General features: G+C 36.3%; 1 protein-coding gene across 1 annotated transcript in view; it reads right to left on the reverse strand.

Annotated features, from left to right (window-relative positions):
• Nucleotides 1-76: 76 nt before the first annotated feature.
• LOC141901120 (epithelial splicing regulatory protein 1-like) overlaps nt 77-12286 on the reverse strand; it is a 41657-nt gene continuing 29447 nt past the window's right edge. Inside the window, exons 7-13 of the mRNA XM_074788207.1 lie at nt 10628-10803; nt 10077-10180; nt 7711-7926; nt 7355-7606; nt 6711-6951; nt 6070-6512; nt 77-5987 (exon numbers count right to left, since the gene is read on the reverse strand). Of these exons, the coding sequence (XP_074644308.1) occupies nt 5811-5987; nt 6070-6512; nt 6711-6951; nt 7355-7606; nt 7711-7926; nt 10077-10180; nt 10628-10803 (1609 nt within the window). The 3' untranslated portion in view covers nt 77-5810. The remainder of the gene's footprint in view (nt 5988-6069; nt 6513-6710; nt 6952-7354; nt 7607-7710; nt 7927-10076; nt 10181-10627; nt 10804-12286) is intronic.

Raw genomic sequence — 12286 nt, forward strand, 5'->3', positions numbered from 1 at the left:
AAGGTATTCTAAAAAGATAAAACCATTCCCGCCACCACTGTCTTCTAAAATCAGCGATCACATCTTAACACGTACGTACTTTATTCATTTTGTATATATATAGCTTAATGATATCATGACAATTATTTTCTAATTGGATAAACAAAACAGCTGTATCTGCATATTATATATACTAGCCTGCAAGTCGTATTTCAGATACGAATGTAGTTTGTGTCTCAGCAATTAATTCACTGGAGAAACTATCCAGAAAAAAACGTAACATGATCAAATCAATAAATAAAGCGCTGTTGTTTCTTTTTCAATATCATTGATGCAAAAATGAAGCCTAGTATCTTTTTCACTTGGAAGACGACTCTTAGATCTAAATAAATGTTCATAATAAATGATCAAGTTAGACGCGGTATATTCTAGCGTGTGAAATTTGCTTTCAAAAACTAGTAGACAAAACAATTATTTACAGAAACGAAAAAATCATAACCAAGGAATAGATCCTTGAAACAATACAGATTTAACAAATAAATCATTACTATCAGATCTTAATGTGTCTCGACACAAATGCATTTAAAGGAACAAAAGAAAAATTGTATCATATTTTAAGGTTGAATATATAAATGCTAGGGTTCCTCTACTAGAAAGATTTTTGGTTTTGGTGATTAGTAAAAGTAGTAAATCGTAAGATTTAGACGAATACCATAACCAGTGCTAGCAAAAATGACATGCACAATTTTTGCCTGAACTGAAAAAGGTGCGATTTCCAAAAATGAAAATGAAACGAGGAAAACGAACTACGCAAAAGGTAAATGTTTCAACGAAAATGTTTAAGCCGAAGGTGAGATGGATGAAAGCGGAAACCAAGAAAACAAATGAGGAAACGCACAACTGCAAACCAAAGCAATTTAAACTACGGACATTTTACGCGAGGTATTATGTTGTAGTATTCAGGGCTGTGTCTGTGGTTTCCGGAGAAAATCCACGGATACAACCCAGAGGCATGGACTCAATAGAAACTACGAAAAATATATCTTTACAATAAATGAAAAGATAAATTACAAACTATACTAATATAAACTATCTTCTTCGATAATTCTTGGACAGAGATCGATTTTCGGACGTTTAATACGTGTCAAAAATGACGTTTTTAAAACTTGGAAATTCATTTGTTGTCCTCCAAACTGATGAGTCAGTTTATCTAAAGACATTTTTACTGGACGAATCTATTTGGAATGTTTGGTCGAAGTATGTTTGAATTTTAATATATCTATTCATACTTGAAGCAAAATTATTGAATATATTGACACATCGATATCAATATGATTAGATACGAAATTATATAGCTTACACATAATTTAATTAATAATAAATACATTTAAACAGATACTATATCAATTATATATCACTAAACATATTAACAATATTTTATCTTTGTTCTCGGTCGTCTGTATCGTCGTCATGGAAACGTTTTTAACAGACGAACTCGAAGAACGATATATTTAATAGCAATATCATATCACATTCATAACAATTCAATACTACGATTAATCATATTTTCTAATTTATATATTAATCATACTAATTTACGAATCAAACGGTTCTTTTTAATCAAGATAAAACATGCTAATTTTAATATACTGTATATGCATTGATTGACTAGAATTCACTTCATCTTTTAAATGCGATGCAACCATGAAACTAGAAAAATCTGAGTTTCACGTACGCATATTGCACTTCGTTTATGTAAAAAGAGAAAAAATTAAAAGACATTTTAAAATCGTTTAAATACATGAATAAATTTTGACTAGAAACGGGCCCTATTGATGTAAAAGCGAGTAAGAAGATTCTCGAGTAAAAAATGAGTAGCGAGTGTGAGTGTAGACCATAAACCATTAGTTAATGATAATAAGAAGAAAACGATTTTCAACGTGTTTTGAAAGATCTCTCCGTAAAGCGTAACCAGTCGCCGGCGCACCATCAGCTAATATGTTTGGCGAAGCAGACTGGAAAAAGCACATTTTAGTCAAGAAACGGAAACATAGCCCGCACGTATTGCTCTACGCGAATTGAACGTTGCTGCTCCTATATGCACGAGGATAATTCTATTCTAGCATACAGTGCATGCATTGCGCTTGCGTTATTGAAGACCAGGACACGCGTTACGTGTGTTTGGGCTAAATGAACGGAAGCACAAGATACCCGGACACCTCGATGAGGGCAAGGTAGTAAAGAAGTTAATAGAAGTAAACTTGAGGGGTTGTGAGAGTATACCTGTGAACCGGGAACAATGGGACCCAACCATCACCTTAAATTACGTACCCTTGTACCGAAATATCAACCAACACCACAATACCACCACCAGGATATAGCTACATGAAGTTTTTTTTTATTCAATTAGGATATTTTTGTTTCGTCGATTATATTGTGAAATCAACATGATAATATATATTCTATTGTTTCATATATGTATTAATAGACATCTTTTTGGTAGAAACTTTTTGACAAACGTTTCTCAAATACACGATATATAATATAATTATAATTTTTCATTAATCATTTTTGCAAAAAAAAAATATCTACATAAAATCGAAGTGATAAGACCATCAGAAAACAAGATGTTACATCATGATCAGAAAACGAAGAGAAAATACCGGTGCATAATACATATAAATTGCACGGTATTTTTAGGTATCCAGAGACGCTATTGTGCAGGATCACATAGGAAAAATAACATTGAACATTTCTGTGTGAGGGCACTAAGACGTCATTTCTGGAAAAAAGGTTATATTAAAAATAAATTCATCCATGGAAATTACGATTTGCATTTAAAGTAAATAAATTATCACAACAAAAATGTGGTCAGCTTTTTAATTAGATTTTTCTGATGTCAAATAATGGATAGAACATACAAATACAGTCGCTTCAAAATAAATGATCATCATCACATCAGTAACGCATTTCTGACCAATGTCATACTGTAGGTTCAGGTCACAGAGCAGTGCCTTACGACGATGATAATGACATTTAATACCGCTTGAATATGTACTTGTATTTTCTATGTACATCATGAACAGGAAATGTGATTGAAGCATTTAAAAACCTTTCAGAAAATATAAAATTCCGCTGAAAAATTACAATACATCTAAATATTCTGCGCTAACAAGATAGATTCACTGGCTTGTCTTAAACTCAATTTGGGGGAATTCTATTCTCTTCTATATTTGCTCATTATTTGTTTCCATACATGATTGGTCAGAGAAAGAATTATCCTTAAATGCTTGTCAGTGACGAATTACTACTATGAGATGGATGTCAACCATACTGTCGGATTAATACTTCTATCAAAATGTCGCCTATCACTCATCTACACACACATACATCCTCTACGTACACAATTCCACCTGCCTCGTTATTAAAAACTTGTGGAATGCGAGTAGATTTTATGCATAAAAGGCACTTGAATATGTAGTCAGAAACAGCCATTTCGGCAGCTATAAGAATGTTAGATGATGCTCGATACATCACCAGGGACAGATTCAATGGACAGACGTGATTTATCACAAGAGTGTGGACAGAATTTAGATACATCATATTGTTACAATTCTAGGGGTATAGAACTTAGAGAACTTCAAAACACTCGAGAGAATTATAAATCTATATTCGAAAGTACAGTTTTGGTTACATAGGGCGTGTTTTAGAAACTACCATCGAACTGATACAGTACATACACAGTAGTTACACTAACATCTAAGCCCTATCTATGTACGTGTACATTTGCATCTAAAAAGCCTGCGGAAAATTCGAAAAGGTTTTACACTCAGCACACTTTAGCATCAACATTTTCTATTTCGATACAATTGCTTTCCGGCGTCGTTAGTTTCCATTCATAGTTAGTCCGGAAGCCTTACAAAATTCTGGAATTTGTATAGCACTGTCGCAGTGAGACTCGGAATTGAATTGGAGGTTCGTGTGCTTCGAATATCGAGTAGTATGCACTACGAATGTTGTTAGAGAGATTAGAAATTGGATGAATCGCTCGCAATCAGTCGAACTACAAAAAGTTACATAAAAGAAAAATATTTAAATCATTTAGTACAAGAACATTATTCAAAATGAAAATATCATGGGAGCGATTGATTCTCATTTGATTGGCCACTTAGCGAAATTACTAAATTGATTTTGGTTAGATTAGATTAATGTGAATATGATGATCCACTATAGATAGTAAATTTACATCCGCACAGAAATGAAAAATCTAATTATTAGTATCTCGATATCTAATCGCTCTACTGTAATTAAAGAAAAATAAAGCGAAGCACGTTGTGCTTTAAGCAATTTGAGCACATAAAAGGTTTGCTTTTTGCATATAAGATGTCTGTATAGACTTGCATATTGGAACGTTACTAGCGCTTGGCTTATGGAAGAACTTTAAGTGAGCATGCATCTTATCATATGAGGACGCCATACAAATATTCCTGTACACAAAAATAAAGGGCAGTTTTTCTAGGTTCCATCTGCGACATCACCACAAATGAATTATACAGATCGGTAACGCAACATTCATCTTCATACGATTAGTTTTAAAAGTCTAAAAAGTACGAAAATATTTTGCAAATGGAGATTTACGAGGCACATTACATAGAAATTACATGGTATACATATCGTTATGGAAGACGTGGGAGAATGCATAAAATTGATAATTCGGTCATTCGGCCCCAAGTTATGAATGGCTTAAACTGGAATTCAAGTCCTTTGACACAACTTATTACTTGAAGCGAATGACCAACAACGATCCGATTGCATTTAGATCACAGAGCAAGGATCATATAAAACCGTTCACATAAAAACGCAAAAGCACAAACAGCCCTACCACTGACTGGTATTTAGTTATTCCGTAGGCCATCGTCGACTGTAGTCTGAAAATTGGAATGTTGACCTCAAATAAACAATATCTAACTACCTCATCAGTGAAGATGCTGACTAAATCTATCTTTTATACGATCTACTCTGAAACATATAACATCACTTTACTCAAAATTATTTTCAACAACACTATTACACTCAATATTTACAACTATTATAATAGCAAAGACACATTATAGGTAGACAACATCTCAAAAACACATGACTAAAATTAAGGGGTTCACTCATGATTCAAGGCTAGCAATCTATCACTGATTTGATGGTAAAATACGCGCGATGTCCTGTGAATTAAAATCAGATTTTTTTCATTGTATATACATTTAAATCTTAAAAATAAAATCCACAGGACATTTATCATCAAACAGGGCACCATCTAATTATGACAAATCTGTCATCACGTGAAACATACAGAAATAACTAATACGCTCTCAATATCATAAGCTTCTTTACAAATAAACGACCAGATTTTTCACATTTTGATATATTTCTGGGCAAGCATATCGCCTCTGCACTAACTGCAAGTCCGAAAAAAATATTGGATATATTGCCAACATCTTATACTCGAGAAATGCATATTCTGTTCAAATTGGACCCGTCCGTTATGAAAACGGTCCGACTTTGGTCCACAATAACGACTTAGAATAAAATAACAAATGAGGAATGTATATATGACACTTTAACGGCGCATACCGTGTACTAAGTGATTCGGTTTCTGACAGAAAGGGAGAGTGCTTACAAGGCAGCAGCGAATCATACAGCACCACTATCAATATATACTCAAACTTAATACTCAATGATTTCATCTAATGCTGCATGACAAAGGAAGACTTGGAATTTGAAAGATTTCCGTCGATGAAAACACCTTATTCAACGTTGAAATAGCTCTTTCCGTAAAACTACTGAGCAGCGGCCACCGGCTGAGCAATCAACAGATCGATGAATCTATTTCCAAATGGTTTCCTGCCTCTTTCAGCAACAGCTCGTTCAGCTTCAACTCTCGATGCAAACGTCACATATGCTTCACCACTTGGACGACCATCAGCTCCCTGTTGTACCTGAATATCAGGTGGAATCTGAAATCATAGACAGAAAAAACCCTGTTAGTCTGAACTCTATAGTGAATATAACAAATATCCGCAGTTTTCAAACCCTTACCTCGAATACACCTTCAAAGAAGCCCATGATGTCTTGTGCAGAGGTGTTGAAAGGTAGGCCTTTAACTACAACTGTTGTTGGGCAGGCTTGAACGTAGTACGAACTCTGAGGAGAAACGGGAGGACTAGGATACCAGTACAGTATAGGTTGATGATACGGGAATCCCGGACGATGTTGAAGAGTTTGAGCAGCAGCCATATTCAAACCATTCAACCCATTTAAGCCGTTTAAACCATTCACAGCTGGAATCTGTGGAAGCTGGGTTCCAGCACCCATAGCTGCAAGTGCTGCTGCGGCAGCTGGATGAGGAACATGCTGAGCAGAGGATACTATTGGTGGTTGGAAAGGATACGCCGCTGCTTGTGGTGAAGCAGATACAGGAACTGCTGGGGGATATCCTGCTCCCGGAATCAGACCAACTGCAGGATTCGGAACACCAGGAACTGTAATGATATCAAGTTATGAACTTCAAAATGTGAACTACAACGTTAAGATTTATGTCTTACAATTAGTGTTAATTTAAAAGCAGCAGTGAAATCGGAACTTCCAACATATTTCCCCATTAAAATTTGCAGTTTAATCATCATTCCTGAGATTATTTATGAGACCATACGGTCATAGATAGTTATAAAATAACTAACCTGGTGACATTAATTGCCTTTGCATAACTGGTGGTGGCATCGCTTGCGGTATTTGCGGAAGGGCTGGTGGTGGTAGACCATTCGTCAGGATTAGGTTCATATCTTCTCCGGAGCTCTGCAGCACTTCGATATAACGCTTTTTATTACCGATTATCATGTATTTCTTGTGTCTGTTGATGGCTGCTGATTCTGCTGCTATGTCGCTGTTCATTTGAATAAACGCTTCGCCAGAGAAAGCACCCTACAACCAGCAGAAAGAGACGAGTAACATACGAGGTCGTGATGTAGTACAATGATGTAGTACAACGTGATGCACTGGGATTAAGGGTAACATCAAATGAAATATTCCAGCGCATTTTCTAACTTGCGAGAGACATCGCTTAAGGAAATTTAATCCCCTAATTATCAGTTGAGGCACATTACATGCGTTAAGTGCTACGCTACATTTGCAAATAATGATGAGGACGCTACGCACACTAATGCAAGGAAGAGATAAACAGCAATAAAACCGTTGTCTGTAAATGGATTGGTGAGTCTTACAAGTATACTGGACACCATACAAAAACTGATTCAGAGAAAAGGCTTACGTTCATACATCAGTTTGATAAAATTATTCAAAAATAGCCAGCCATGTTTATATGTACCTGTGCATTGTATACCATGTGAACACCTTGGAAGACGATATTTCTGGAATGCTCCCCAAGGAAAGTCAGTATATCGGTAACAGTACATTCGAAAGGCAATCCTCTCAGTCGAATACAGTCCTTGGCTGTTCCACAGATAATGGCTTGCTGAGGCAACATCGGCAATGGTTGCTGTGGAAGTTGGGCAATTAATGGTGGCTGGTTTGGTAGATCATTATCTCCAAGGCGAGCTTCAGCCGTTTGATTCAGCACCTAATAAAAGATAATGAAAAAATAATGATGCACATAGTACTAAGTTTTTAAAAAAGCAATGGCAATTTCAGTAAGTTGTTGATTTGAAATCGAATTAGCCATACCTGTTGTACTTCAGCAGTTGTACTCTTAAACAGTTCGATGTATCTAGTACCGATGCACTGTTTATGTTTAGATAGCGCTTTGTTCGCTTCATCTTCTGTTGGGAACAGCACGAACGCATCACCAGTCGATCGACCATCCGGATGTTTTACGAATAGAACACCCTCTTCACCATCCAACACTTCAGCTGGTATTTCACCACCTCGGAAGAATTGCAACTGAAAGGGTAAATGAGCCAAATCCAGAATTGTGCTGCCCCACACCTCTATACCACACAATATTACTCTCTCAACACTATCAATCAGTTAATTATTTATACCATACAGCATGAGATAGGACTTCATGTGTTACGCAACGTACGTATAATTTATATGGTCATAAGTAAATATTAATTTCGCTCATAAACTGTATGGAATAAATTACCATTATACCGGTAGCTTTCAACCAATCACAAGAAGGAGATGTGAATTTCTGACTAAGCAGGGACTCGAAAAGAAAAACCCTGTCTTATTTAACCATAAAGAGGCCATATAATGCTACCATACGGTTGACAAATGAACTCTTTAATAAGAATAAATGAAAGTTTTAGTCCGCCGGACCGAGAGCTTTGAAGACTTGAAAAAGTTATCACACCAGACCACGCTATAAAGCTTCCAATACGGTTAGAAGCTATAAACAACCTTCCCTAAATAGATAACAAAATCGTTAGTTCAGACCGTTTTCTAATCTAGCTGACACATAAAATGGCATAGTTTCTTTTAGAATAAATGGCTGACCAGCGTAATTTTGCGCATTGTAACCATTTGCAGGGCAGATCACCAGCAATTTAAGGAAAATAAAGGGGACCTGTTACAAAAAAATTAAAATGAAAACCAGGAAAATAAATTAAGATAAAACCTAGTCCATGCTGTTCACCAAGATATAATAACAGAATTTCGAAATTAGTATACAAGTTTCAAAGATTTTATTGGAAGGCGGTTGTAATTAATGCAAAAATGTAAAAAAGCAAAAACCTCAATTCATAGATTAGCGCGCACCGAATGATATTTCATAAAAGGGTTCGTAGATTTTCTATCCAAAGACATGAACCTCTGGAGATTGAAAACTAATTTCGCGTGCCATGGCGCACACTGTTTCTCAATAAATTCCATAATATTAATGAAAACACCTCTAACATTGAAGGTTTGGGATTTTAATGAACACCGTTTGGAAATGGCACTGCTAGGTTTATTTCGTATTACCTATTTATGTCCCGTAAACAAAATCCTGGAAACAGGTAATAAAGATAACTAAATACTGTAACGTAACTACAATGATGTGATGTGGACTTTGATTCACGTCTTATTGAACATAAATTGGACAGATTTTTTGGCTGCGTTTATTGTTAAACTGCATACTGGTTCTAATGCAAAACTGGAAAAAAAGAAAGAAGGGACTATGCTATTTTAAGTGCATTACCATATATAGAAACGTTATTTCTAGAAAAACCTAGTATCAACAAATATGACGATGATGATTATATCTCCCCACAATCAAGGTCAAAGGGTAACCAATCATCCAAAATTAGCCTGTTAGGTGCCTTTCCAATCCACCATCTAGACCTGTCCCTGTAGACTAAACAAAAATAGCTTCACCACTTCTTCGAGTCACTTACCGCGAACCAGATTACATAGGAAGGTGCACGAGTCACCATATGCTCTGCTGAAATAACATCATATCTGTGAAACAAACCTAAACCCCTTTAGGCCAGTTCAAACCCAATTTATCCACCCTAATGGGTATTATCCTTCATCCTTAATACGATGTCACTGCTACGTCATTGAGACATCGTGAATTCTGACGGCGGGATCTTTAATCCGACATGTTCGACTTTTTACGACTCAGTTGTCTTATCGGGTTTCGGTGAATTATTAATTGAATGAAATCGAAATGGGAGAAATAAGATCGTAAATATTGATCGATGAAAAAGGAAGATCATCGAACGCCTAACATTCAGGCTGCTGGATCTTCTCGAATTGATACGAGGAATCAATCGAGCATAGTGAACAATGTCGTTGAATTGATCCAGAAAACGACAAGTACATCGCTCAGTTGCAATGAAACTTATCGTAAATTCTACACGGTGTCAACGAAGCAAACTGAGACTTATTGCACGAGATTATTTTCTGGGAAGAATAGAGCTCTATCTGACAGTGTACAATATCAAAGCCGGTTATATTTGCTAGCAGTAAAACAATAAAAGAATAAAATTACGACTGACTTTAGTATCAAATATGGCGGCTTTTGAGAGTTTGCGATAAAAATGGGAACATTCGCCTGGAATCAAACGATGAATTAGCAGATGTTAGATATTGGTTGGACGACTTACCACTTGTTCCGCGGTGGCTGTGTATGGAAGACCTCGCATGCGCACGATGGTTTGGTCATGGCAGTTATTTCTTGAAAGGAATGTCTGAGCCTCGGCACTATTTCCTGAAAATCAAGCGAGAACTGATTGACTATTGTGGAAAAATGCGTCGCCAAACCGAATTTTCTTCGGCAAAAGAAAATAACATCAATGAAGATGAATGAATAAACGAATGACTGAACATTGGAACAGCAACCTCGCATACTAGTCGACATAACGGTTCCTTTTATTCAGTGATTGTAAGATGTAGTAGTGATGGTGGATCTTCAATTTGTGGGGATATTTACACATCGGAGTCGTATTACAGCACAAATGAAGGCAAATGATGTGAAGAAAATGCCGAGAAATTACCCTGTTGTTCCCCGCGTATACCCCCGGTACTCGAAAATTGTATTACTTTATAGAAAAGGAGAAAGAAGCAAACAAACGAGTTTGAACTGTTGACATTTTGAACTTAAGGTTCGAAGCTCCAGAGACACTTCTATTTCAATTTGATTAATTTTAAACCGTACCTCCAGCAACATTGACGAAGTCTTTCCCAGTGGCTTTGTATACTTCAATGTACCTCTGTTTCAAATGGTGCTTGTGTTTTTTCAAGGCTAAATCTCTGTCTTGTTTCGTTTCGAACCTGACTAGCGCTTCTCCATTTCGACGACCTTGTTTACTCAGACATAAAGCTACGCCACCTCTGCAAAAAGAGAATATATCCATCTCATAACATGATAACAACATTCATATCTGTATAACGTCAATTTCATATCTCGAAAAAATATATACATTGTATTTCAACAAATTAACTATAGGCGTCGCTTGTAAGCCAAAATCATGCTTAAATCATTTAATAGGGCAGTAAAAATTCAGAATATTGATCATACGAAGGGTAACAATGGAAATTTGCATATCTGCAAGACTGAAATTGATTACAGCAACGCAACAGCTGTTTAAACCAGTACTGCACAGAGATATGATATGCAAATATCGCTTGATAAACTGCATTCGATTCAACAAGCTTCGAGCAAAGTTTTATGCTATTGTGCAACATCATCATTGTTATTTTTCGAGTGTTGTCTTTATGCTACGTGGTGATTATTTGTAGCAAAAGCATAAAGATAATAGATACACAATAAAGCGATGACTGCGGGCATATTATGCATACCGATTTGGTAAATGTTGGTACTGCCGTCATTTTGTCGTTTGATGCGACGCTAAAATGTATCGTATTGCTTTATACCTGATATGCAGGGTGAGGTTTGCCTCCGGGTCAAAAGTGTATACATTCGTCGCTTTGTTACAAAAAATACGTATACCTAGAACAGCGATGCATTTCTGCGACCATTAAACCTCGTTAGTATGTTGTCTAATATCTAATGAGGCTTCGCATTAGAAACAAATGAACGTGGCTTTTTCGTTGTTCTATTAGATAAGTTGGATGGTCGAAAAATTAATGCTTCAAGGTGATTTATCTTTGAACAGCAAACGCAGTTGCCGACAGCCATAACAAATTATATTTTAATGGTGAACGTGAACTGATAAGAAAATATATGAAAACTGCACAAAAGCCAAGATCGATCTTGGTATCCAAATCAACAAAATCTGTCGAGAAAACTAGTTTTTCATAGGAGCTATAATGTTTGAATTTACGTCCACGGAATAAACTAACCGTTATACGGCGGACGTGTCTCTGATGATAAAAGAAACGAAGATTTAATGCGACACAATATGGGAAGATCTTGACGAATTATCCCATGTACTAGAGCCGCGAAGAATGACAGAAGAATTAAGCCGGCGATATCACGAATATTACTTTTGTCACGGGATCTTGAACTAGTGACGCCAATTTCGTTATTTCCCAGTTGCTATACACATAAAACACCCCGACAGGAGACGATGAGAAACCTTTGTAAAAAGAAAGCGAGTCTAATGTGCGACAAGTCACGCTTTTTCAACCGACGCCGAGTGGAAAAAGTGAAGAGAAGTCACGGACAGATATTTTCGACGGTTCAGCCATGAACGACTCGAGGGCAGAAGACGCCATAAAGTCCTTTAGTTTTCAGTGACATATTGTTAGTTTAATGTGAAAGCCTGCAACACATATTTCCCAAATAGTTTCTACTTCAATAAATATCGTATCTCAACATGCTCTTCGGTCAGAGTTGTATACGAAAATGACA

This window comes from Tubulanus polymorphus, chromosome 3, assembly GCF_964204645.1.
Source record: "Tubulanus polymorphus chromosome 3, tnTubPoly1.2, whole genome shotgun sequence".
NCBI lineage: Eukaryota > Metazoa > Nemertea > Palaeonemertea > Tubulaniformes > Tubulanidae > Tubulanus > Tubulanus polymorphus.